Genomic DNA, 24240 nt, shown 5'->3' on the forward strand with positions numbered 1-24240 from the left:
GCGATTGGTTCTGGACTGCATAAAACAAAAGAATGTTAAAATAGCATTTTTACAAGAAACACATTTAGTGGGAGGGAAAACCCTAGCTCTTAAAAAACCCTGGGTGGGCTGGGCTTAACACGCCACTTATTCCAACTATTCCTCTGATTTTTCGATCTTAATCCACAAATCAGTCTCATTTGTTATGGAAAGTATTGAAACAGATATAAAAGATAAGAATTCCTTACCTGTAAATTGTCTTTTCTTCAGGTCCTCTCAGGCAGCACACCAAAGAGAGATAGGGCCCCTCCTCCTAGGTACAGGAAACAAGAATAAAACCCCCTCCCCCTCCTAGCTTCCCCGTGTTACTTAACAAGAACCGACATACACAGGCTGCTTTAGACAGAATTTATTCAAGGGGAGGGTTAAATGGTACTGCCTGAGGGGACCTGAAGAAAAGACAATTTACAGGTAAGAAATTCTTAACTTTCTTCAGGTCCCCAGGCAGCACACTAAAGAGATTTTGAAAAGATCAAGGGGAGGGAACACAAGCCACCTGTAAAACTTTCTGACCAAAAGCAGCCTCCCTTGAAGAATATACGTCCAGCTTGTAGTGCTTGGAAAACGTATGCATCGAAGTCCATGTTGCAGCTTTACAAATTTGTTCTGCCGATGCCTCCGCTCTCTGCGCCCAAGATGTAGCAACTGCTCTAGTTGAATGTGGTTTAATTCTGGCTGGAGGAGACAGACTCCTAGATTCATAAGCCAACACAATAACTTGCTTGAGCCATCTCGAAATTGTAGGCTTTGACGCAGCCAAACCTTTAGACGGGCCTGCAAAATTAAGAAAAAGCTTATTCGATTTCCTGAAATGTGCCGACTTAGATAAGTAGAAAACCAAACATCGTCTGACATCCAACTTGTGCAATTTGCGCCCTTATCCCCCACTGGGTGTGGGTAAAAGGAAGGAAGTACAATCTCCTGAGAAGAAGCCACCTAAGAATAAATGTGGGTGGTAGTCTCATTACCACTCTATCCGGAAAAATCTGAAGATAAGGATCCTCAACAGAGAGACTTTGAATCTCACCCACCCTTCTAGCTGAAGTGAGGGCTACCAATATTACAGTCTTTAGCGTAAGAAACTTAATATTGATCGAAGAAACTGGCTCAAATGGATTTTCGGATAGAACTGACAACAATGAGTTCAAATCCCACGGGGGACAAATATCTCTAACAGTAGGCTTCAATCTACTTGTTGCTTTGATGAACTGCTTGACAAGAAGGTTCTCATCTAAAGGAATGCATTTCATTGCCCCTAAGGCTGCCACTTGAACTCGAAGAGTAGCCGGTTTCAATCCCATGTGAAACCCATCCAGAAGAAATTGCAAAATCTGAGGGACAGAAGCCATATGCGGATCAATAGAGTGATCCCCACACCAGAAGGAAAATCTCTTCCAAATTCTAGAATAGATCTTATTAGTTCCTGCTTTCCTACTGGGAATCATTACAGAAATGACTTCAGATGACATACCATGCTGCGTTAGCGACTGCCATTCAGAATCCATGCTGACAGAGCTAATCTGCTGGGATCCGGATGGTACACTGGACCCTGGTGAAGCAGAGTTCTGCTGGAGCCCAACAAAAGAGGATCTTCCTCCGCCATTTCCAGCAGAAGAGAAAACCATAATCATAATAACCCTGGCTCTGTCGAGTCTGATCTTCTTCAAGACTCTGGTCATCGTCGGAAGCGGAGGAAATATGTAACCCAGACTGCCTCCCCAACACTGAAGCATGGCATCTATCGCTGCTGGTCTGTCCTGAGGAAACAGGGAATAGAATCTGTCCAACTTGGCATTTTCTCTTGTAGCCATGAGATCTGTAGTCGGACAACCCCACCAACAACTGAGCATCCGAAAGACCGACAGATTGAGAGAACATTCCCCTGGAACTACCTGTCTGCGACTCAGAAAATCTGCTCTGATTTTGTCTACACCTCTTATATATATAGCCTGCAGCGACTGCAGATGTATCTCTGCCCAACTCAGAATCTTGAGAGTGAGCTCCAGCAGGATTTGACTGTGCATACCTCCCTGTCTGTTCAGATAAGCCACAACTGTCGTATTGTCTGTTCTGATTTTTATCGCTTGACCTCTGGTCAAATGTGCCGTTGCTTTGAGAGCCCTCCAAACAGCCAGGAGCTCCCGGTGGTTGGAGGGGAGAGACAATTCCTGAGGAGACCATATGTCTTGCCAGACATGGTGCTTCAGAGTTGCACCCCATCCTTTCCTGCTGGCATCGGTTGTTAAAATGCTCCCCCATTTCACGACCCAAGGAACTCCTTTGGACAAGTTCGGGTCCTTCCACCAAGTTAACGAGTGTCTCACATGAGGAGGAAGCATCATGGGATTGTCCAGAGAGCTCTCTGTGCCATCCCAAATTCTCAGTATTGCTCTCAGTAAAAATCTCATATGCAGTCTGGCCCAAGGAACAGCCACTATTGTTGCTGTCATTGCTCCCAGAGCTGACATGGCCTGCCTGATCGAGACTACTCTCTGCTGAGAGAGACTCGTCAAGGAACTGCACAGGTTCATCTTCCTCAGCTGAGGAAGGTAAGTACGGCTTTGTTCTGAGTCCAGCAGGACCCCCAGGAATTGTTTCCTCTGTGATGGGATGAGATCTGACTTCTGATAATTGATCTTCCAACCTAAAGTCTCCAGACAGGAAATTGTTTTCTGAAGATGGCTGAGTAACAGACTGTGGGAAGACGCTTTCAATAGCTAGTCGTCCAGATAAGGAACAATTGGAACATTCTGGGTTCTCAGAAAAGCTACCACTACCACCAAAACCTTGGTGAAGATGCAAGGGGATGACAACAGCCCGAATGGCAGAGCTGCAAACTGGTAATGACTTGTCTTGTGCCGATCTCTGACAGCGATTCTGAGGAACTGTTGATGTCCCTCCCAAATTTGAATATGAAGGTAGGCGTCCTGGAGATCGATTGTCGCCATGAACTCTCCCTCCTGTAAGATTGAAATTGCTGTTCTCACTCCCTCCATCCAGAAATGAATCTTCTTCATGAAGGTATTTAGATAAATCAGATTGATTATTATACGAAATTTGCCTGACCGTTTGGGGACTAAAAAAACTGAAGAATAAATTCCCTTTCCTTCCTCGCCTCGAGGAACTGGAACCAACACACGGGACTGCACAAACTCTTGAATTCCCTTGAGAAGATATGTTCTCTTCACAAACTCTCTGGAAACTTTTGTGCAAAGAAAACAAGGTTTTGGGTGAGAGGCCAACTCGAGCCTGTACCCCTCCTTGATAATACTTAGAACCCAAGGATCGCTGGTGATCCTTGTCCATTCGTGAAAATAATAACGAAGTCTTCCCCCTACCGGTCTGAATGAGTTGGCGTCAGAATTGTTCAGTCTGACTTACTTGCTCCCTTCTGGGGTCTACCTGGTTTACCTCGGATGGAACTAAAAAAGGGTTTCTTTGTTTCTCTAGATCCCTTGGATTGATTTGGTGGACGAAAAAATCATCTCTGGGGAAAAAAACGTTTGTCCTGAGGTAAAAACTTTTTTGTTTCTCCTAATTTAGAAACTAAAGCTTCCAACTCTTTACCAAAGAGAAAAGGACCCTCAAAAGGCATGGCACAAGGTCTGTTCTTCGACGCCAAGTCTGCTGCCCAATGTTTGAGCCACACCGCACGCCTGCCCACTACTGCAAGAGCAGAAGATCTGGCCGCTATTCTAATGCTTTCCACTGAAGCATCACACAAATAGTCTGCCGCTAACTTGATGATTTCCAGAGAAGATTTCATATCTTCCCTAGAGACTCCATCTTCCATATCCTGCTCCAGCTGAGTGAGCCAAAGTCTAATAGAACGAATGACACAGGCCGTGGCCACCCCTGGCCTAAATCCTGCAGCAGAAGATTCAAAGAGCTTCTTGAAAGCAGCATCGATCTTACGATCCATAGGATCTCTAAAACTGGCTCCATCTTCAACAGGAATCGTTGTCTTCTTTGCTAATCTGGCCACCTCCACATCCACCTTAGGAGGAACATCCCAAGCAACTGCCACCTTCTCATCAAATGGAAACAAAGCTTTTAACTTCCTAGGAAGTGTTAACTTTTTTTCAGGCTTCAACCATTCCTTAGAAATGATCTCAGAAATCACCCCATGGACTGGAAATACTCTAGGTGACTTCTTTCATCCCAAGAACATCATATCTTGCTTGGAGCGAGGCTTGTCCTCATCTTTTAGATCCATTGAAGATCTAACAGCCTTAACCAGATGATCTATATTCTCCACTGAAAATATATAAGTATCTTCCTTTATATCATCATCAGACGAATCCATCGCAACATCATGTATTTCTGGCGCCCCCACCTGGCTAGCTGCAGAAGTACTTGCCTGTGGTTGAACCTGAGAAGAGGCTTTAAACGTATCAAAGGTCTGCTGCATATTTGATTTAAACCAGGACATAAAATCAGACATTGATTCCGGCATTTCTTGCTGAAAATTTTCCTTAAAACACTCTGAACAAATTCTCTTCGGAAAATCACGTGGAAGCCTGATCTTGCACAGCCCACATCTCTTGGTTCTTTCTTCATGATCCCTAGCTTCAGAGCGAGAGGACATGGCTGAAAATAAAATACAAAAATGAGGATACAAAGTAAGCATTCCACTCATCCTAAGAGATCCTTTCCAACAGCTTACCAGAACTAACGAAAAACCGCACCGCAGAAAGAAAAACTTACTATTTAAATTTACCGCTGCGTCATCACGTGACCCGCCAGCCCAACCCGGAAGCAAGTGCATCCACAGTGACGCGCACAACTCCCCTCCTCACAGCCGCACGAACCAACTGCTGGAATCCGCTTGGATGCTGCCTTCCATGTAGCAGCAACATGCCGCAGATAAAAATATCTCTTTTAAAACCCCAGCAGGAGCTAACAAGACGGAGGCAGGGAAAGGGAGAGGCAAAACCGTAAACCCACAGCTAGGGGTGGACGGTTAGCCTAAAAATCACCAGGAATCCAGCTGGACCCCTAAAATACTTACCTGTCTAGGAGGACAGGAAACAAAAACACGGGGAAGCTAGGAGGGGGTTTTATTCTGGTTTCCTGTACCTAGGAGGAGTGGCCCTATCTCTCTTTGGTGTGCTGCCTGGGGACCTGAAGAAAGGAAGGTATATCTTCATACACTGCTTCATTAATAATGTTGAACTAATCCTTGCGAACATATACATCCCTCCCCCATTTAAAGAGGATTGTTTAATCAGATTAGCACAATGTATGGCCAAATACCTGCATGCAAAAACCATTGCAAAGGGCGATTACAATATCCTTGATGTGGAGCTTGACAGAATGGTAAAACTAGGACAAAAAATTCACAGGGGTGACAAGGGCCTGCAACAAATCCTAGAGGGTCTAGGGCTGGTAGAAGCCTGGAGGCAACTTCACCCTACGATTAAACAATACTCCTGTTTCTCGCTATCACATACATCCTTATCCAGAATTGACTACGCCCTGGTAGATACCCACACTACCAATAATTAAAAGGGTCCAGTATCTCCCCAGGGGGATATCAGACCATGCCCCTCTTGAACTATTGCTCCAACTAGAGAATGTCAGTCCAAAACCAAGATGGTCCCTTAACCCAGTCTAGCTGAAAATACTGGACAATGAAGTGACACTAGACACAACAATTAAGGAATTCTTTAACATTAATGTAGGGTCTGCCTACCCCCTCAGTGTGGAATGCCTTAAAGGCCTACTTAAGAGGCCAGCTGGGTGCAGAGATAACCGCGTTTAAAAAGCAAGGTTACGCACACCAAAGTAGTCTAGAAAATGCTATAATAGCAGCAGAAAAACAATCTGCTCTCCGATAGGTTAAATGCCCTTAAACTCAAGCAGCAAGAATATAATCAGTATATGTCTCAAAAGGCCCAAATACACCTCCTATTTGCTAAAGCACAAGTTTATGAGCAAGGGGAAAGAGCTGGCAAGATACTGGCACATTTAGTGAAGCAGAATCTCCCCCCACAATATCGGCCCTAAAAGACCCAGCAGGTAATATCATTACGGAGACAGAAGGCAGTAAGCAAACTTTGGTAAACTTTTACACTGAACTATACTCCTCCAAGCTACAAAAACCATTATCTGTGATAGACACCTTTCTAGGAGAGTTGAACACCCCTAAGCTGGCCCCTCAATATAGGGATTTCCTGGATGAAAGCATCACTGACTCTGAAATGGTATTAGCAATTGAGTCCTTCCAGAGTTGGAAGGCTACAGGGGCAGATGGAATTCCAATAGATGTCTACAAGAGACATGTGAAAACGCTGTCCCCACACCTTGACCTTTAATGCTGCCCTAGCCAATGGAAGACTCCCGGGGTCAATGTACGAAGCAGCTATAGCCTTACTACCAAAACCAGGTAAAGACCAGAAACTGTGTAAATCTTATAAGCCCATTTCCCTCCTCACTGCAGATGTAAAAATTCTGGCCAAAATTCTAGCCATGAGGCTCAGTAAAGTGGTTACACTGCTTGTCAACCCTGACCAAACTGGATTCACACCAGATAAAACTGTAGCACTTAACACCTGGCAACTTTTTTTTTAAATCTCACAGCAAACCATGACAACAGGGGCCAAAGAACCATTGCATCTTAGACATAGCGAAAGCTTTCGACATTGTCGAATGGCCATACTTATGGAAAACTCTCACCCACTTTAAAATTGGTCCTGTCTATCAATACATGGTCAAACTCCTATATCATTCCCCCCAAGCCTCATTGAGGGTAAACTCCACTATGTCAGACGCATTCAATCTAGCAAGAGGGACCAGACAGGGCTGCCTCCTGTCCCCACTGCTGTTTGGACTGGCTAATTAAGCCCTTCGCCCAAGTAGTGAGACAAGCTCCCAACATAGTGGGTTTCAAAATCCGGGGTATAGAGGAAAAAATCCAACTTTATGCCGATGACACCCTTGTGTACCTGGGTGACAGAGGGCCATCGCTATCACTTACTGGAGATCACCCAGCACTTTGGGGGAGATGTCCAGCCTCAGGGTTAGCCCATCAAAATCAGCTCTGTTCCCTCTGGAACCCCCGGGTGCCGATTGGCTGCCAGCCACACGTAGAATGAAAGTGGATTGCGGAAAAAATAAAGATTTGGAGGAGCCTGCCCCTGGGACCGGTTGGTAGGATACAAATGGTTAAAATGTTTGTCATGCCCAAAATACTTTACCCGCTCTGGCACTCCCCGGTATGGGTCCCAGCAAAAACATTTGTGACAATCAATACAACGCTCAGGGACTTTGTATGGGGAAAGTCTAGATCTAGGCTAAGCTTACAATCGCATATGAGACCTCAAAATGAAGGGGGGTTAGCACTACCGAACATGCTATACTATTTTCTGGCAGCATAGCTTACGCATATAGCGATACTACTACAACCGGCCCTCTATTCTTCGCAATATGAACTATGGGAAGCAGTAGCAAAAACCCCAAATTTCCCTTGGGACGCAATCTTGGGAACAAGTGGAAGAGCCGCAAACCCAATCATTAGTACACAAATGAGAGGCTCATGTAATAATGAGCTTTTCCCAAGTGGTCCCACAAGAACCCCTTTGGGGTAACACCTACTTTCCCTAAATCGCAAAGATCCAAGCACCTGCATGCTGGTCTGCCCTGGGGATCATGTCTATCTCTGATGTCTGGGAGAACAACTCCCCAAAAACATTTGCTAAGCTCAAGGCACAATATAACTTGCTGAGCACACAGTGGCTGGTGTACCTGCAAGTCAGCTGTGCCCTACAAAAGCAGGAAAAAAATAGCCCCATCAGATTAGCTTCATCCCCGCTACTGGATGGCCTTGGTAAGCCAAGGCAGAAAGGTGTGCTCTCTGCCCTCCATAAGAAATTAGTGAAAACCACGGTTGCCAGTAACACTTTGAAATGTAGTGAAGCGTGGGAAAATGACCTGGGATATGTTACAGACATGCAATGCGCGGAGGCGCTACAAGCTCCTACACATATATCTATTAGCTATAAAGATAGAATACTCTAGTTATATATGGTCCATAGAGCATACTTCACCAGAGAAAAAGTAAACAAGATTTATCCAAATGTGTCTCCTGCCTGTCTTAGATGTGGTGCCCCTAAAGCCACTTTGATGCATACAATATGGCAATGCCCAGAACTACAGGAATTTTGGACAATAGTCCTAACCCACTTATCAAAAATCTCAAACACCGCAATGCCAGCACAACCGACCCTTTGCCTTCCAAACATAGGGATTAGAGGTCTGGTACCAGTGCCATACAAGAGGCTCGTGGCGAAGGCCCTGTTTCATGCTAGGCGCTTAATAACCACCAACTGGAAAAGCAGCTCCCCCCCAGATGCCACAGTCTGCCACCAAACAGTAACTGAAATAAGTAACAGAGAAAGAATTATTCTAATCAGGAGAGGGTGTCTAAATGACAAGTGGGGAAGCTGGCAAACCTGGCAGGACACAAAGCTAGTGGAAAACATCTCATAGGGGTCTAAGCCCAGAAGCAGAGGGAAATGGAATAGTAACTTGTTTGTATTACTCATTGTTTTGATGTAAGACTATGTTGCATTTATAACACTGTACAATACATTATAATACGTAAAGGTGTAGAATTGTACTATATGACGCTGTCTAATATGCTGTTCTCAATAAAACTTATCTTGAGCAAAAAAAACAAAAAAAAAAAACAACAATTAGTTGATGGTCTCATTACTGCAGCACCAGTGCCTGCCACCCAGCCAGTGTCTAAAATTTCACCACAAAGCAACACTTCACTGGGTTGTGCAAAGAACTTAGTACATACAGATAAGTTGAGACCAGATTCCTGATTCAGCATGGGAAAAACTTGCTATTGATATTGTGGGTCCTTTTACAGATGCTCCTATAGACTGTAGATTTGCTATAACCTTGATAGACTACTACAGTAAATGGCCTGAAATTGCATTTGTTTCTCATATAACATCAGCTACAGTAATAACATTTCTACATGTCTACAGTCTTCAGCGGAGAAGGTAATCCAAAGGAGTTAATATCCGACAACAGACCACAGTTTGTCTCATATGAGTTTGAATCCTTTCTGAGAGAGGAATATTGTGCATAGGAAATCTTCAGTGTATTACCCACAAGCAAATGGAGAAATCGAGCGATTCAACAGAAGTCTGAAAGAAGCACTACATACAGCAAATCTTACTGGGAAATCTTGGAAAGTATTTACAACAGAGTTCCTACATAACTACAGAGCAAGGTGCCATGCAACAACCCAATCATCTCCTGCTGAATTATTACATGGCAGACAGATGCGCACTAAGTTACATTTTGCAGACATCAAACTTCCACAAAATACTGTACCTACAAAATCATCTACTGCTGACATTGTGAAACGGCAACAAACCAAATGCAAAGTACACTTTCAGCCTGGATCTTTAGTCAGAATTAAGAAACCAGGAATACTGAAACAAGGAAAATCTAAATTTACTACACCACTTGAAGTAGGATGCCATAGAGGACCATACACATATGAACTGTCTGATGGACGCATATGGAATGCAAGTCGTCTTGCTCCTGTTATATATGACTTTGGAGAAGCTCCATTTGATGAAGGACATTTTCCTACTCCAATAGGCCTGAAGAAAGTGAACATATAAGGCGTACTAAGAGGGTCAGAAAACTACCTGCATGGACCAAGGACTTTGATTTAAAATGCATACTGTTTAATTGTTGCTGTTATTATAGTTGTCCAAATGCTTTCCTACTATAGGGGAAGTATGTGGTGTTTGTGCAGATGGTCTTTAGATGTCACTGTGCTCAGACTTATACTGTGCATGCTTCCTGCACAATAATGGAGTGCTCTGACCTTGCATGATGAGTCCCTTAGGACCAGGTGCTTGAACAGTGTTAAGTCCTCCCTGTCACAGGTCACAAATTCAATGTAATAGTCCAATACACTGCAGCACACTGGAGAATGAACGATTGTTTAGAAAAGTGAATTTATTGGCTCATAATTTAGAGCAGACAATAAAAATGGCAACGTTTCGGGCCTCGCAGGACCGTTTATACTGTGCATGCTTCCTGGACAGCTTAAAAGTGAAAGTTACTGTTGTGTAATAGCTGCAAGAGTCTGCTAATAAAGGATTGTTATACTCTACTCATCCTCGGTTACCCAAAACAAAACACGTGTTGGCAAGTCAAAAGAGGCGAGAAATCTGTTGCTCAGGAGCGAGAGGTTGGGGGAAACACTGCTAAAAACATAAATAAAAAGCCCAATAGGTTTTTTTTTTTATACCAACACAGATTCACAGAGCTAAGTTAGGATCATGTACAAGGTTTTATTTAATTAGGGAAACAGAAAGCAATTTTAATTCACTCACAGGTGGGAGATTGCCTTGTACCTAATGTAACAACTACTGAGATACTAGTCCTCTGGATCAAAATTAGCAAGTATAAGGAAACCTCTTAAAATAACTACTACAACATTCCTCTAGGCCAGTTCTGTCCAACTGTTGGCTTGCGAGTATACCTTGTGTGGTCCCTACATTATAAGCTTACTGTACGTTATAAGTATTTAGGCTAACAGGCCCCCTGATTGTTTATACATGTAAGCCCTTGCATTGTTTGCACATCAGACAGTACTGTACTCTGTCTGCGGGTTTGCTAGGGGGGGTCTAACAAACCTGCCTCCACTGCCCCTTCTCCTCCCCTCACTGCACTGGTCCCTGCTAGGAATGGGTGTTTTTTTTTTTTGCCTTGTTTTGCCACGAAAATAACGCCCATAGACTTGTATGGCATTGCGCATCAAAAAAAAAAAAAAAAATTGGCTGGTTTTTGGCAAAGTGAAACGGGTCAAATTCGCCCAAGCCTATTCCCTGCCAGTGGTTGCTCTGTGAGCCTCCTTTTTGACTTTTAGTTGTCCCATTATGATCTACATCATACATAGTAACATAGTAAGTAAGGTTGAAAAAAGACACACGTCCATCAAGTTCAACCTTTTCATTTTTTTTAATCTGCCTAACTGCTAGTTGATCCAAAAAAAAAAAAACCAAAACCATCTGAAGCCTCTCCAATTTGCCTCAGAGGGGGAAAAAATTCCTTCCTGACTCCAAAACGGCAATCGGACTAGTCCCTGGATCAACTTTTACTATGACCTATCTCCGATAACCCTGTATTCCCTCATTTGCTAAAAAGCTATCCAACCCCTTCTTAAAGTTATCTATGTATCAGCCTGTACAACTGATTCGGAGAGAGAATTCCACATCTTTATAGCTCTCACTGTAAAAAACCCCTTCAGAATATTTAGGCGAAACCGCTTTTCTTCTGATCGGAATGGGTGACCTTGTGTCAGCTGAAAAGACCTACTGGTAAATAAAGCATTAGAGAGATTATTATATGATCCTCATATATTTATACATAGTTATCATATCACTCCTTAAGCGCCTCTTCTCCAGCGTGAACATCCCCAATTTGGCCAGTCTTTCCTCATAGTTTAGATTTTCAATACCTTTTACCAGCTTAGTTGCCCTTCTCTGTACTCTCTCTAATACAATAATGTCCTGTTTGAGTTTTGGAGACCAGAACTGTACGGCATATTCTAGATGGGGCCTTACAAGTGCTCTATACAGTGGAAGAATGACCCCCTCCTCCTGGGGGCTCAAGACCTTCTTTACCCTTGATGCTGCTGACTGGCATTGCTTGCTACAGCCAAGTTTATCATCTACAAGGACTCCAAGGTCCTTTTAATGGATTTGCCTAGTGCAGTCCAATTAAGGGTATAAGTGGCTTGGATATTTTTACATCCCAGGTGCATGACTTTACATTTATCAACATTGAATCTCATTTTCCACTTACCTGCCCAGATTGCCAGTTTGTCAAGATCCTGTTGCAAGGATGCCACATCCTGGATGGAATTAATTGGGCTGGATAGTTTTGTGTCATCTGCAAACACTGATACATTACTTACAACACCCTACCCTAAGTCATTAATGAACAAGTTAAATAAAATTGGACCCAATACCGAGCCCTGAGGGACCCCACTAAGAACCTTACTCCAAGTAGAGAATGTACCATTAACAACCAGCCTCTGTACCCGATCCTGTAGCCAGTTTCCTATCCATGAGCAAACAACTTCATTAAGCCTAACAGACCTTAGTTTAGAAAGCAGTCGTTTGGGGGCACAGTATCAAATGCTTTGGCAAAATCCAAATAGATCACAGCTACTGCCCCCCCTCCCCACTGTCCAGCATCTTACTTACCTCATCATAAAAAGCAATCAAATTTGTCTGACATGACCTATCCTTCATAAAACCATACTGATTGCTGCTCATAATGCCATTCACTAGGATTAAATTTTGAATGTGATCCCTTAACAAGCCTTCAAATAATTTCCCCACCACAGATGTCAAGCTTACTGGCCAGTAATTGCCAGGCTGAGATCGTAATCCCTTTTTAAATATTGGAATAACATCAGCTTTTCTCCAATCCATAGGCACCATACCAGATGAAAGTGAATCTGAGAAAATCAGAAATAGGGGCTGAATTAAGCTCTCTTAGAACCCGGGGTGTATGCCATCAGGTCCTGAAGCCTTGTTTAGATTAATTTTTATTTAAGCTTTATGAATCATATCCTGAGCCAGCCACTGACTAGATTGAGTTGAACCATTAGTGCAGCTATAAAGTGAGCCTGGGATCTCAGACTCCTCTGTCGTATATACACTGAAGAAAAGAACCAATTTAACACATATGCCTTTTCTGTATCTGTTACAACTATACTAGTACCATTATTTAATGGAGCAACACTCAACCTGCATTTTACACTATTAATATATTTAAAAAACGTTGTAGGGTCAGTTTTCATTGCCGCCGCAATTAAAACTTCAAGTTCTGGGTCATTTGCGATCACTAGATCCAGAATAAATTTTTTTCTGGTAGGCTCCTCAACAACCTGTGCCATAAAATGATCATGCAGCAAGTTTATAAACTTGTTCCCATTAACGGATGTGACAGTAGTGTTGCTTCAGTCAATATCTGGGTAATTAAAATCGCCCATTATCATTACTTTACTCAAACTAGCGGCCTATTATATTTGCATCAGGAGCTTTGCCTCCTCCTCACTTACATTAGGGGGTCTATAGCAGATGCCTACAACTAATTTACTGGTCTCTTTACAATTGGTTTAGAACTCCACCCATAAGACTTCTGCCCCCTCATTTTCTAACATAACCTCTTTTATATAAGCTTTTAATTCCTGCCTAACAAACCTTCCCCTTCTCCTTTTCTATTGCCTCTGTCCCTCCGAAACAAAGTATAGCCACTGATATTTACTGCCCAGTCATGCAACTCATTCAGCCATGTTTCGGCCACAACAATTATCATATTTTCCCACCAGCTCTCCCATTTTACCAGTCAGACTCCTTGCATTTGCAAACACACTTTTAATACTGGTACCATATTGAACATATGACATGTGGTCCTCCATATTTTTAACAGTACCCCCAGCCAAAACTCCTTCCCCATTTTCCCCACTCTCTCATCTAACCTTTCTTCCACTGAATCCTCTCCCCCCCCCCCACACAGTTTAAAATCTCCAACCGTCTAGACATCTCTCCCAAAACAGCTGCACCATCATTGAGGTAAAGCCCATCCCTAGCAAAGAGCCTGTAGCTGACTGAGAAATCAGCCGTTCTCCAAAAACCCTCCTCCTATGGCAATCTCTCAGCCATGCATTAAGCTCCCTGCGCTCCCGCTGTCTCCTTAGCGTTGCTCGTGGCTCAGGTAATATCTGAGAAAATTACCTGAGAAGTCCACGCCCTCAGCTTTACACTTTTTTTTTTTTTTTTTAAATCGTTTGAGGACTTCCACCTCCTCTAACTTTGTCATTGGTACCTACGTGTACCAAGACCGCTGGGTCTTCCCCAGCCCCTCCAAATAATATGTCCTCATTCCACCACATGCCAAACCCTAGCACCAGGCAAGCAGTAGACTGTTCGGCATGTAGGGGCCTTACGACAGATTACCCTATCCACCTTTCTAATAATTGAATCACCTATAACTAAAACCTGCCTTTCCTTCCTGCACTCACCCCCCCAAAATGCCTTAAGGTTTTCAATGCTGCTTAACACTCAATTCACTTGCAACACTCGCACACTTGCTTATGACTCCGAGAAAACGCTTTCAAAGCACAGCGCCTGATTAGAATTTACCTGATTAACTCCTCCCCCTTAATTAGCAGACAGAGGGAAAGGGAGGAAAAAAAAAAAAAAGCTGTTTGTTACCAGCAGTAAAACAACCTCTAACTTTTTTTTTTTAAAAAACAAAAGTTCCCCTTAGAAACACAGGATTTAAAAAAAAAAAAAAAAAAAAAAGTTAGCATTCTTCCCCATAGAAATTACTTAAATATTGATTTGAGATAAAATGTAAATTATATTAAAAATGTATTTCCTAAGTAACTTACACAAATATATGAATGAAACCGGAGGGCGATTTAGACAAATAGTTTGTAGATATCTACTGATCACCAGCTAAATGTCTACTGGTAGATCACGGTCTACCTTTTGGACACCCCCTCTAAACTGTCCATAATTGGTGACTTTGAAAGGGATGGGCAAAATATATACAACTGTTCAGTTGTGACAGTTTCACGACAGTTAACTTACTAAACTGCTATTTCCCCAATGTGTCGTCCCCCACCACTTCTAGTCACAGACTACAGTTAAGAGATGCAAAGGAGGAAGCAGCGTTCTGGCTATTTGGCAGAGCTCATTTACCCTGTTTTAACTTATAATGAACTGTTCCTTTAGTGGGGATACATGGCATGCAGCATGCCTGTGATAACTGCTCACAGATCTTAAAAACCCATGTTAACACTGACTTCCATCATCAGCCCTGCCATCACACAGGCCAAATATATTCTGGCCCTTGGTACCTAAATTGGCCACTGTTGCAAGCAACATGTACACAGAATCATCTTTGAAGGTCAATCTAAACAAAGCCAAACATCTTAAGGTTCAGAGAAAAGTTACCATCCTTGCAGAAGGATGATTTGACAGTCCAATCTTCATTGTCTGACAAGAGTCAAAGAAAACATGATTTACAGGTGGATCATGGACAATGTTTAGCATGAGTGATGACTGGTCAGTCAGGGCCAAGGTCATGGGTGCAGCCTTTCTACCCCCCCCCCCCCCCCAAGGTTTTGCTCTGAAAAAGCACTTCCAAGTTTGTTAGTACAGAAGGAGTTACATGGCATGTATGAATGTCCCTAGGAAAAAAGCCTTCACAAAACATTTCAATATACAAAAGTTTGTTCTTAATCTTTATTTAACTTACAATATTTCTATCCCCCACATCACAATGGGTGGGGGAAAAAAAATAAAAAAATTCAGCCACCAACTGTACATCTATATACTAAAGGCAGTCTTGTCATAGTAGAACAAAGGTAGATTGAGTTTTGTAATTAATGTAATTGAGATTCGTTTAGAAATTACCCTCTCTGCTATAAGTTAGTTTTCAGAATGTTTAATCAGACAAGACTATACCAGAACACCAATAAAAGCTTTAAAAAAAGGGATCCAATCTCCACTGCATACAGTTACTTTATAGCAAGTTTCTACTCTGAGTCGCTACCCTCACCCCACAGAATTTCAACTTCCTCAGAAAAACCTAAGCCCAGCTCAAAGTTATCCTCAATTAGAGCAAGGGTGAGAGCACAATGAAGAAGATCAATGTCCTCATCATCTGTGAAGTCTTCATCAAACATTCCAACCAAGTGCGAATAGGTCTGTAAAATCAAAGGCATTTGTTCAGTAAACTCATTTAGTCTATTCCTGACAAGGGAAAGGCAGGAATATAGCAGAAAATTAAACCTGCCACATCCCATAATAAAAGAAATTCATATTTCTTGCATATATACATGTCAGGGCTAATAGAAGGCCCCATTAACTTTGATATTTTGTAGTTAAGTTACCCTTCTTGTGCCTCTTTATAAAAATGTCAACCAAATGACACTTGCAATTTTTTTCAAACAACTCTGTTAAGTTTATGTTTGGACTTTCTGAAACAAGCAATCCCCGCTGCAAAAGATTTAAAAAAAAAAAAAAAAAAATATTTGCCAATAGGATCAACTACCCACTGTCATCACCAGACCAGTAACTAGATTTATCTGCTGTATGTGTTCACAAGTGGATTTTAGCCCTATTGGGCATATCTTTAAGTGGCGGTTCACCGTCCAAACACTTCAGCTGTTTTCAGATTGTTCACCAGAAAAAAAAATAAATAATTCAGTTACTCCCAAAATTGACAGTTGGTTTTTGAAACCCAGAACTAAAACTTTTACAAACTGTAAAACCACAATTGTCATTGTATTAAGTTTAGCAAAAAAAAAAAAAATAAACCCACTATGGTTGGTGCACTTAAACTCAATTTAGGGCATTTTAGAAATCTAGGAAAACTATTTGAATGTGTTTCGGGGGGAACAAAATTGTATTTGAAAGTAAACTCCATGAAGGGGCACATTTTTCTAACACATTCAGTTGGTTTCAGAAACTGACTTCCCCCTTACTTTCTATTTTGTGACTGTTTTTCCAATATTGAAGTGTAAAGTCTAATTTTTTTTTTTTTAAATTCTACACAGCTCTGAGGGGGTGGGGGTTGCTGACTAAAACTATTCTAAATTTATACATTTGTGTTTTTTTTTTTTTTTTTTTTTTTTTTTTTATCTGTCCCTGCTAAACTGAATCCCTGAGTTTCAAAGGCAGCTGTTAGAATTGATACACCAATTGCCAATGCCAAATATATCTACTAAATGTTAACAGTTCAGAATCTGCTCCTGAATCACTGAGCTGCCAGACTAGAGACAGGAACATTAAACTTTAAATTTTGGGAAAACTAAAAAAAAAAAATAAAGATGAAACAATTGAAAAAAAGTCTGTTTATGGTATTGACAATCTGAAAGCCACTAAAGATAAGAAATCTATAAACAACTATCATTTGCATGAACATTTAGGTAGATTTAAAGAGTGCCAATCTGAGATAAGTTGCAGCAGGTTGTTTTATTTGCAGTTTGTGAGTTTAGTAGTTTTATAGCTTGCAATTTCAGTAGACTGATTGCTAGGGTCCTAGTTACCCTAGCAAACATGCATTGATTTGAATAAACAACTAATGTGAATAGGCAAGGGCCTGCCTATAATGAATACAAAAGTAGCAACAACAAATTTGTAGCTTATAGGTACAGTAAAGCAAAAATAATGAAAGCAAGTTAAAGTAATCAAAATATGTATTGTAAATATGTAGTGTTGCCCTGCACTGGTAAAAATGATGCGTTTGCTTCAGAAACATTAGTATAGTTCATATAAACAAGCTGCTGTGTAGCAATGGCAGAAACTGAAAAAGGCTATATGGCACAGGTTCTACAGAGCTTATCTGCAGCGTAACCTGAGCCTTTTCTCCTTTAAATGGCTGGCTGCCCCATTGCTACACAGCAGCTTATTTATATAAATAGTAGTGTTCCTGCAGCAAACAGCAGTTTCGCCAGTGCAGCGTAACATATTTGTATTACTTTAAAAACGGTCATTTTATCCTTTAACAGGGCGTTTTAGAGGTGGGTCAGTGCCGCCCCCCCAGAGTTGTTTTAGAAAGAAAATTATACTTCGAAAATCGAAGAGAGTAACTGGAAAAAAATCTAGTGTGAACTGAAAACTGAACCCCTATAAGGTGGGGGGGAAGAAAGATTAGAAAGTTAATGGCATCCACAGAGAATGAGAGCCATGGCTATTGGGATATTTTCATATGAGCCATGGCAAACAGGGTGACTGTCACGAGTGACTACAATGTCTATAGTAACAACAATTAGGATGAGAAGAGACAAAGTTTTAAGGGACAATGTATCAATAGCCAGAAAACTACTTCCTGCTTTGTAGCTCTTCTTATTTCCTCTGGTTACCAGTCATTAACCAATCAGTTACTTAGAGGGGGTCATGTGGGTCAACTGTGCTTTTGAATCTAAGATACATGCCAAGGATCAATTGCAAAGTCACTGAATAGTTATGTCCCATGTTGGCCCCCCTTCAAGTCACAAACTAACCAAGAGCTGAAAAGCAGGAAGTCTTCTGTTGTGTTAGACATCTGCTCACTCCAGATTACATTTTTGGCCAACTAACTTTAATTACCAGAAATCTGTTCAAAACAAGACAATGCTAAAGCTGTTCAAACCTACAATCAGTGATAATTTGTAACCCAAACTTGGAGGTTTTTGGCCTGAAGTGCCAGTAGAAGCATGTGTCCAGCTTTGTGTTTAGCGACAGGCAGATGCCATTCATGAACTGTAGGTAAACTGTGCTAGTTCACTATGATTAGTGTTAAAAAAAAAAAAAAAAAAAAAAGTTAGTATACTCACCAGAGCAGAGGCACTCCGTCTTCTTTGTTCACGTCTTTTCCTTTGCTGATGCCTAGATGGTATTTCATGAAGGTAAATGCATTCTGATTTAAAGGGACAATGGCCATTCCCACGAAGGAAAAAGCGGCAGCGGATTTTGCTAAGAAGAGAACATAGCAACATCACAAGAGAAGCCATAGAAGTTAGATCTCAACCTACTATTTTAACTACAAATTGATGAATTCAAATTTTTTTTTTTTTTTTTAAGCATTTGGAAATGCTAAAATTTAAAAAGGGATTACACTCTAAGTCTAGCAATTAGAATGAGCCAGTGGGTGTTGTGGCAAGTTATACATTTAAGGATTACATCATTAGTCAGTATGGCTTTATGAAAGACCAATTACCTGGTCTTTGCTTTAAAGGTTTCTATCAGTTTCACCTTCTCTGCAGAATCTCCAACCCAGTATTTGTTGGGGATAAAATAGCTGGACTTTATTCGGCACTGAGGACAGCCCCTGTTGGAAAGAGTTTTATTAAAATGCACCAACCACAGATTCCACATTCAGTATTGTTTACACTGCAGAAGGATTACTCACTTAACAACCTCATTCTGGAAGTCTCTTGTTTTCCGCCAGCGTTTAATACAACCAACACAGTAAGCGTGATTACAGTTTGGCAATATGCCAAACACTCTTTCTGGTACTTGTTTCTCATACACCTTATCCATACAAATCCCGCAAACTACATCCCGACTACGTTCATATTGTAGATCTGAAGTACACTGTAAAAGTATAGAGCAGAAGTTGGAATGAAGATCAAATAAGTTATTCTAGAACAGGTTTAACTCATTAAAGGGATACTGTCATGGGAAAAAAAAAAATTTCAAAATGAATCAGTTAATAGTGCTGCTCCAGCAGAATTCTGCACTGAAATCCATTTCTCAAAAGAGCAAACAGATTTTTTTTATATTCAATTTTGAAATCTGACAGGGGCTAGATATTTTGTCAATTTCCCAGCTGCCCCCGGTCATGTGACTTGTGCCTGCACTTTAGGAGAGAAATGCTTTCTGGCAGGCTGCCGTTTTTCCTTCTCAATGTAACTGAATGTGTCTCAGTGGGACATGGGTTTTTACTATTGAGTGCTGTTCTTAGATCTACCAGGGAGCTGCTATCTGGTTACCTTCCCATTGTTCTTTTGTTTGGCTACGGGGGGGGGGGAAGGGAGGGGGTGATATCACGCCAACTTGTAGTACAGCAGTAAAGAGTTATTAAGTTTATCAGAGCACAAGTCACATGACTTGGGGCAGCTGGGAAATTGACAATATGTCTAGCTCCATGTCAGATTTTAAAATTGAATATAAAAAAATCTGTTTGCTCTTTTGAGAAATGGATTTCAGTGCAGAATTCTGCTGGAGCAGCACTATTAACTGATCCATTTTGAAAAAAATGTTTTCCCCATGACAGTATCCCTTTAAGTATGTTCATTCAGTTCCGATTCATTTATTTTAACTATGGAGGGTAGTATTCAGATTGTGCTGTTATTTGTACCTTTTGAGAATTCAAGTTTTTTAGAGAATTGGTGCTTTTCATGCCATCAAAATGCTTAGTCACATCAGTTCTTATGGATGCCTCATGCGGAAGTGTAGGACTGGATACAGATCTTACAAGTCCTAGAAAATAAAGTTTCATGCACCCATTTAATTATTGCAGCAGTTCCCCATCTATGTGCAAAATTATCCTGGTTTTACTATACCTGAATGTCTAGGAATGAACTCTGCAGCTAGAGCCCAGTTCTCTCTACCTGAAGGAGGCAAAGCTTCCTTCCGCTCCTCAGACAGCTTTAAGGGGGGAACTACAGGCTCGGATCCTCTGCGTGCTTCATGATGCTCAGGAACATGAGGCAAAATACAAGGTTCCGAGACCCTACGTCCTGGCAGGTATTGTGGAGGATGAGGTGGTAGCAGTAAGTGCTGAAAACTGGGATGGAGGTAAAGATTTTTATTTTAGATAAGGAAAACAAAATAAATTTCTTGTAAACCACGGCTAAGCAGTCAGCACACAACTGCTAGAGAGGGGCTAGATTTTGAAAGGCTCATAACCAGAGTGTGCCAGGACTATATACAGTTTTTATGGAGACCTCTGACTAAAAGTCCACATTATTCACTGCTCCAGAAACATGCAAACTTCAAACTGCAAGACCAAAACACCTACCTCCACCAATATTGTGACCCTTTACCAAAAAATGTTTTACCCACGGGGGGGGGGGGGGCTGTGTCATACAATAAATGTGTAGCCTTGCAGAGTATTTGTTTTTAGATGAAGTCAGTGACCCCCTTTTGAAAGCTGGAAAGAGTCCAAAGGAAAATTAAAAAAACAAAAAAAAAACCCCCCTCCAAACTACAAAAAAAAATAAAGACTAAATTGAAAAGTTGCTTAGAATTGGCGACTCCAAAATATTAAAGGTGAACCACCCTTTAAGTAACCTGTGGGCCCCTGCCCAAAAAAAATCTTGAATGGCTGTCCTTATGACTACACAGCAGCTGATTTATAAGAGACTCTGAAGCAATAACTTTTACCAGTGCAGGGCAGCAGTGTTACATACAAAAATACAGTTAATACAAGAGTTTACAATCTGCAAGCACAACCTAAAACATTAAGCAGGTTAAACCCTTTACAGCAAAGATTATAAATTGGGGTGGGGGGGTGTTGATGGCTTTGCCCTCCCATGTTCTATGGTTACATATGTCCTGAGAGACCTTTAATCTGAGGCATTGCAGTTAATTTCTGAACGTCTTTTCCTTACCCATCAGTGGCTTAAATTAACTTTCTTGCGTGGCTGATCTGGCTTCCCCAGGGTCCTTTTTAGTCACTTTTTTTAAATTTAGGGTGAAATCTAGAGCTTATTATCACAGAAACAAGGGATAAAAAGGACTCTACCTGCACTTGTCTCCATAGACACAGAAGCCATTCTGGAAATGTCGGCAGATCGGAGCGACTTTCCTTTCGTGGGAAAAACGACAGTTATCACCCCATCTGCAGGAGCCCCGGTTAAAAGATCTGTAAGGCACAACAAACAAGTCACACACCGTCGCTCCCTTCCACCATGTCTACAGTCAACTCAGGTGCTCGAAATAATCATTCCAAAAACGCGCCAAAACTTATTAAAATAACGTGCACGTGCGTCATTAACATTTTAGGACAGAGGAGAAAATCTACACATCTAGTCAAAGAGGAACAAACTTCATTTTGGTACATTCAGCTGGTGCATAACAAATCCCAAATGTAAAATCTTACCATAGCACCGCCACGCCTTTTGCAAAAGCACAGACTCAGAGCCCTTCCCCCGAACCCCATCAAGCCCTACTTACCTACAACGAACCTTTGCATTAACCTCTCTACCGGCTGTTGCCATATTTCCCAGCATTCATTTAAGCAAGTTGTCGGAGAGCTTATATACGTTGTGACCTAGGTTCCCTCCCTCATACGCAAGCTGATCCAATCAGAATTATTGCTAACCCCAGGATATCGTCATATCGACATCATATAGGGGAATTCACATTTACATTAACTTTTAGTTATTTATTGCTTTTCAATTGGTCTTCGTTATTTACCTTTTTATAGTTTTAAAATTATTTGCTTTTGTCTTCTGACTTTTCTAGCTTTCACTGAGCCCATCTAAAAAACAAATGAACTGTAAATCTATAAATGTACAGTATTGTTATTGCTATATTATATTACTCACCTTTCCTTTCAGGCCCTCTCTTATTTATTTACTGCCATGGTTTTCATGGCATTGTGGTTTATTTTTTTTATTGCATCGTCTCTTTTTTGGCTGAAAAAAAATGTTTTATTGCCATTGCGAATAGCGTATTCGCTAACCGTACTGTGCGATACCTTTTGTATGTTACTTCAGTGATTATATTGCAATTTTGGGCATTTTGGTGCATTTTTAGCTATTTTATAGAATTTTTAGCCATCTTATTGCATTTTCAGCTCTGCGTATGTCATGTTCACTTGTTTCTAACCGTATAACCTATTTGGCCCAGCTAAAATATTCAAACTGTGATTCTGACGGCCGATTACACTAGTCTGGAAAAAAAAACAAACATTGATTCATACTTCCCACTGTCCCTTTTTCGGAGGGACAGTCCCTCTTTTGACAGCTCAACCCGCAGTCCCTCATTTGTACTGGAAAGTCCCTCTTTTCTCTGCACTGAACAGCCAGAAAAAGAAACAAAGTTTCTCACTTAATTGGCTTTTAGCAGAGAGCCCAGAACAGCTAACAGGTGCAAATAAGATACTTTGTAACAATTTTGAGACAAAAAAAAACAGTTTAGATAAGGAGAAATATTTTCAAACTTTCATAACCTGGCAAATTTTGTAAAACAAAAGGGGTGTGGTCAAAAAATTTGCTGCGCCACGTGCGGGAAAAATTTTTTTGTCCCTCTTTTAACTTCCAAAATGTTGGGAGGTATGTTGATTTTTGTGGTTTTATTGGATTTTTTTTCATTTCACTCTTTACTGCCTTATTTTGTTTTGCCTCGTAAATTTTATCGACTATATATCCATTTGGGGTCTCTGTGTGCCACATAGCTTGGTATATCTATGCATATTAGGCATCAAAGTGTTCAGCAGACTCCTGGCGATCATATTTACAATGTTTTATGCTGATACGTTACGAAATGTGGGGCATATAATGGGTTAAAATTCAAGCTTTGTGACGATTTTCAGAAATTTGATAAAAACAGTTACGTTCAGCATTGCTTTGCAGTTTGGCAGTTTGGCAGTTTGCAGTAGAAACACATATTTATCCATATTGGATTCGTCAGAATGTTTACTTTCTGAAAATATATGGTTTTCTAGGGTCTCTGTACAGGTGCTTATATTGCAGCAGCCAGCACATCAGCAGTATATACCGTATATACTCGAGTATAAGCCGACCCGAGTATAAGCCAAGACACAACTACAGCCCTGTCTCCCAGCAGCGCTCATTCCACCAAAGCGACCCCCCCAGCGATCAACCGGACTTCTTTGCAAGGTTGACGGTGACAGAGAATTGCCAAACGGATTACTGTGTGCATTGTCCCACTGTCCCACTACCGTGGGCAGAGGGTGCTGTGTGATATTGCCATCACTGTTAATGCAATTAAACAGTTTGATGCCCAATATACATAGATATACCAAACTATGTGGCACATAGAGACCCCCAAATGACAATAGTGTACCGTATATACTCGAGTATAAGCCAAGTTTTTCAGCATCCAAAATGTGCTGAAAAAGTCTACCTCGGCTTATACTCGAGTCAGTGGGCAGTAGCTGACATTGCAGTCACTTTTAATCATTCCTATACCAACAGTCCGCTTGGGGAGAAACTGCAATATCACACAGCGCCCTCTGTTGGTTATATGAAAGAATAACAGCGCGCCCTCTCTTAGTTATATGAAAGCATAACAGTGACTGCAATAGCACATAGCGCCATCTGTTCGTTATATGAAAGAATAACAGTGACTGCAATATCACACAGCACCCTCTGTTGGTTATATGAAAGAATAACAGTGACTGCAATATCACACAGCGCCATCTGTTGGTTATATGAAAGAATAACAGTGACTGCAATATCACACAGCGCCCTCTGTTGGTTATATGAAGGATTAACAGTGATGGCAATATCACACAACGCCCTCTGTTGGTTATACAAAAGATTAACAGTGATGGCAAGCGAACTGTTGGTATAGGAATGATTAAAAGTGACTGCAATGTCAGCTACTGCCCACTGACTCGAGTATAAGCCTAGGTAGACTTTTTCAGCACATTTTGGATGCTGAAAAACTCGGCTTATAC

General features: G+C 41.3%; 2 protein-coding genes across 2 annotated transcripts in view; both read right to left on the minus strand.

Moving 5' to 3' along the window:
* The window catches only part of rps10.S (ribosomal protein S10 S homeolog), a gene marked incomplete at its 5' end in the record, with an annotated part of 41359 nt that extends 25488 nt beyond the window's left edge, over positions 1 to 15871 (minus strand). Inside the window, 3 exon segments of the mRNA NM_001087259.1 lie at positions 310 to 321; positions 9483 to 9506; positions 15825 to 15871.
* On the minus strand, positions 15331 to 21902 carry mkrn3.S (makorin ring finger protein 3 S homeolog). The gene is made up of 8 exons (XM_018249249.2): positions 21768 to 21902; positions 21337 to 21456; positions 20153 to 20376; positions 19948 to 20069; positions 18997 to 19181; positions 18805 to 18915; positions 18422 to 18560; positions 15331 to 15808 (listed from the first exon to the last, which is right to left on the minus strand). Exons 1-8 carry the CDS (start codon positions 21821 to 21823, stop codon positions 15638 to 15640), a joined length of 1128 nt encoding a protein of 375 aa, XP_018104738.1. The 5' UTR covers positions 21824 to 21902; the 3' UTR covers positions 15331 to 15637.
* Positions 21903 to 24240: the final 2338 nt, after the last annotated feature.

The sequence above is a fragment of the Xenopus laevis genome, chromosome 2S (assembly GCF_017654675.1).
Source record: "Xenopus laevis strain J_2021 chromosome 2S, Xenopus_laevis_v10.1, whole genome shotgun sequence".
Taxonomy (NCBI): Eukaryota; Metazoa; Chordata; class Amphibia; order Anura; family Pipidae; genus Xenopus; species Xenopus laevis.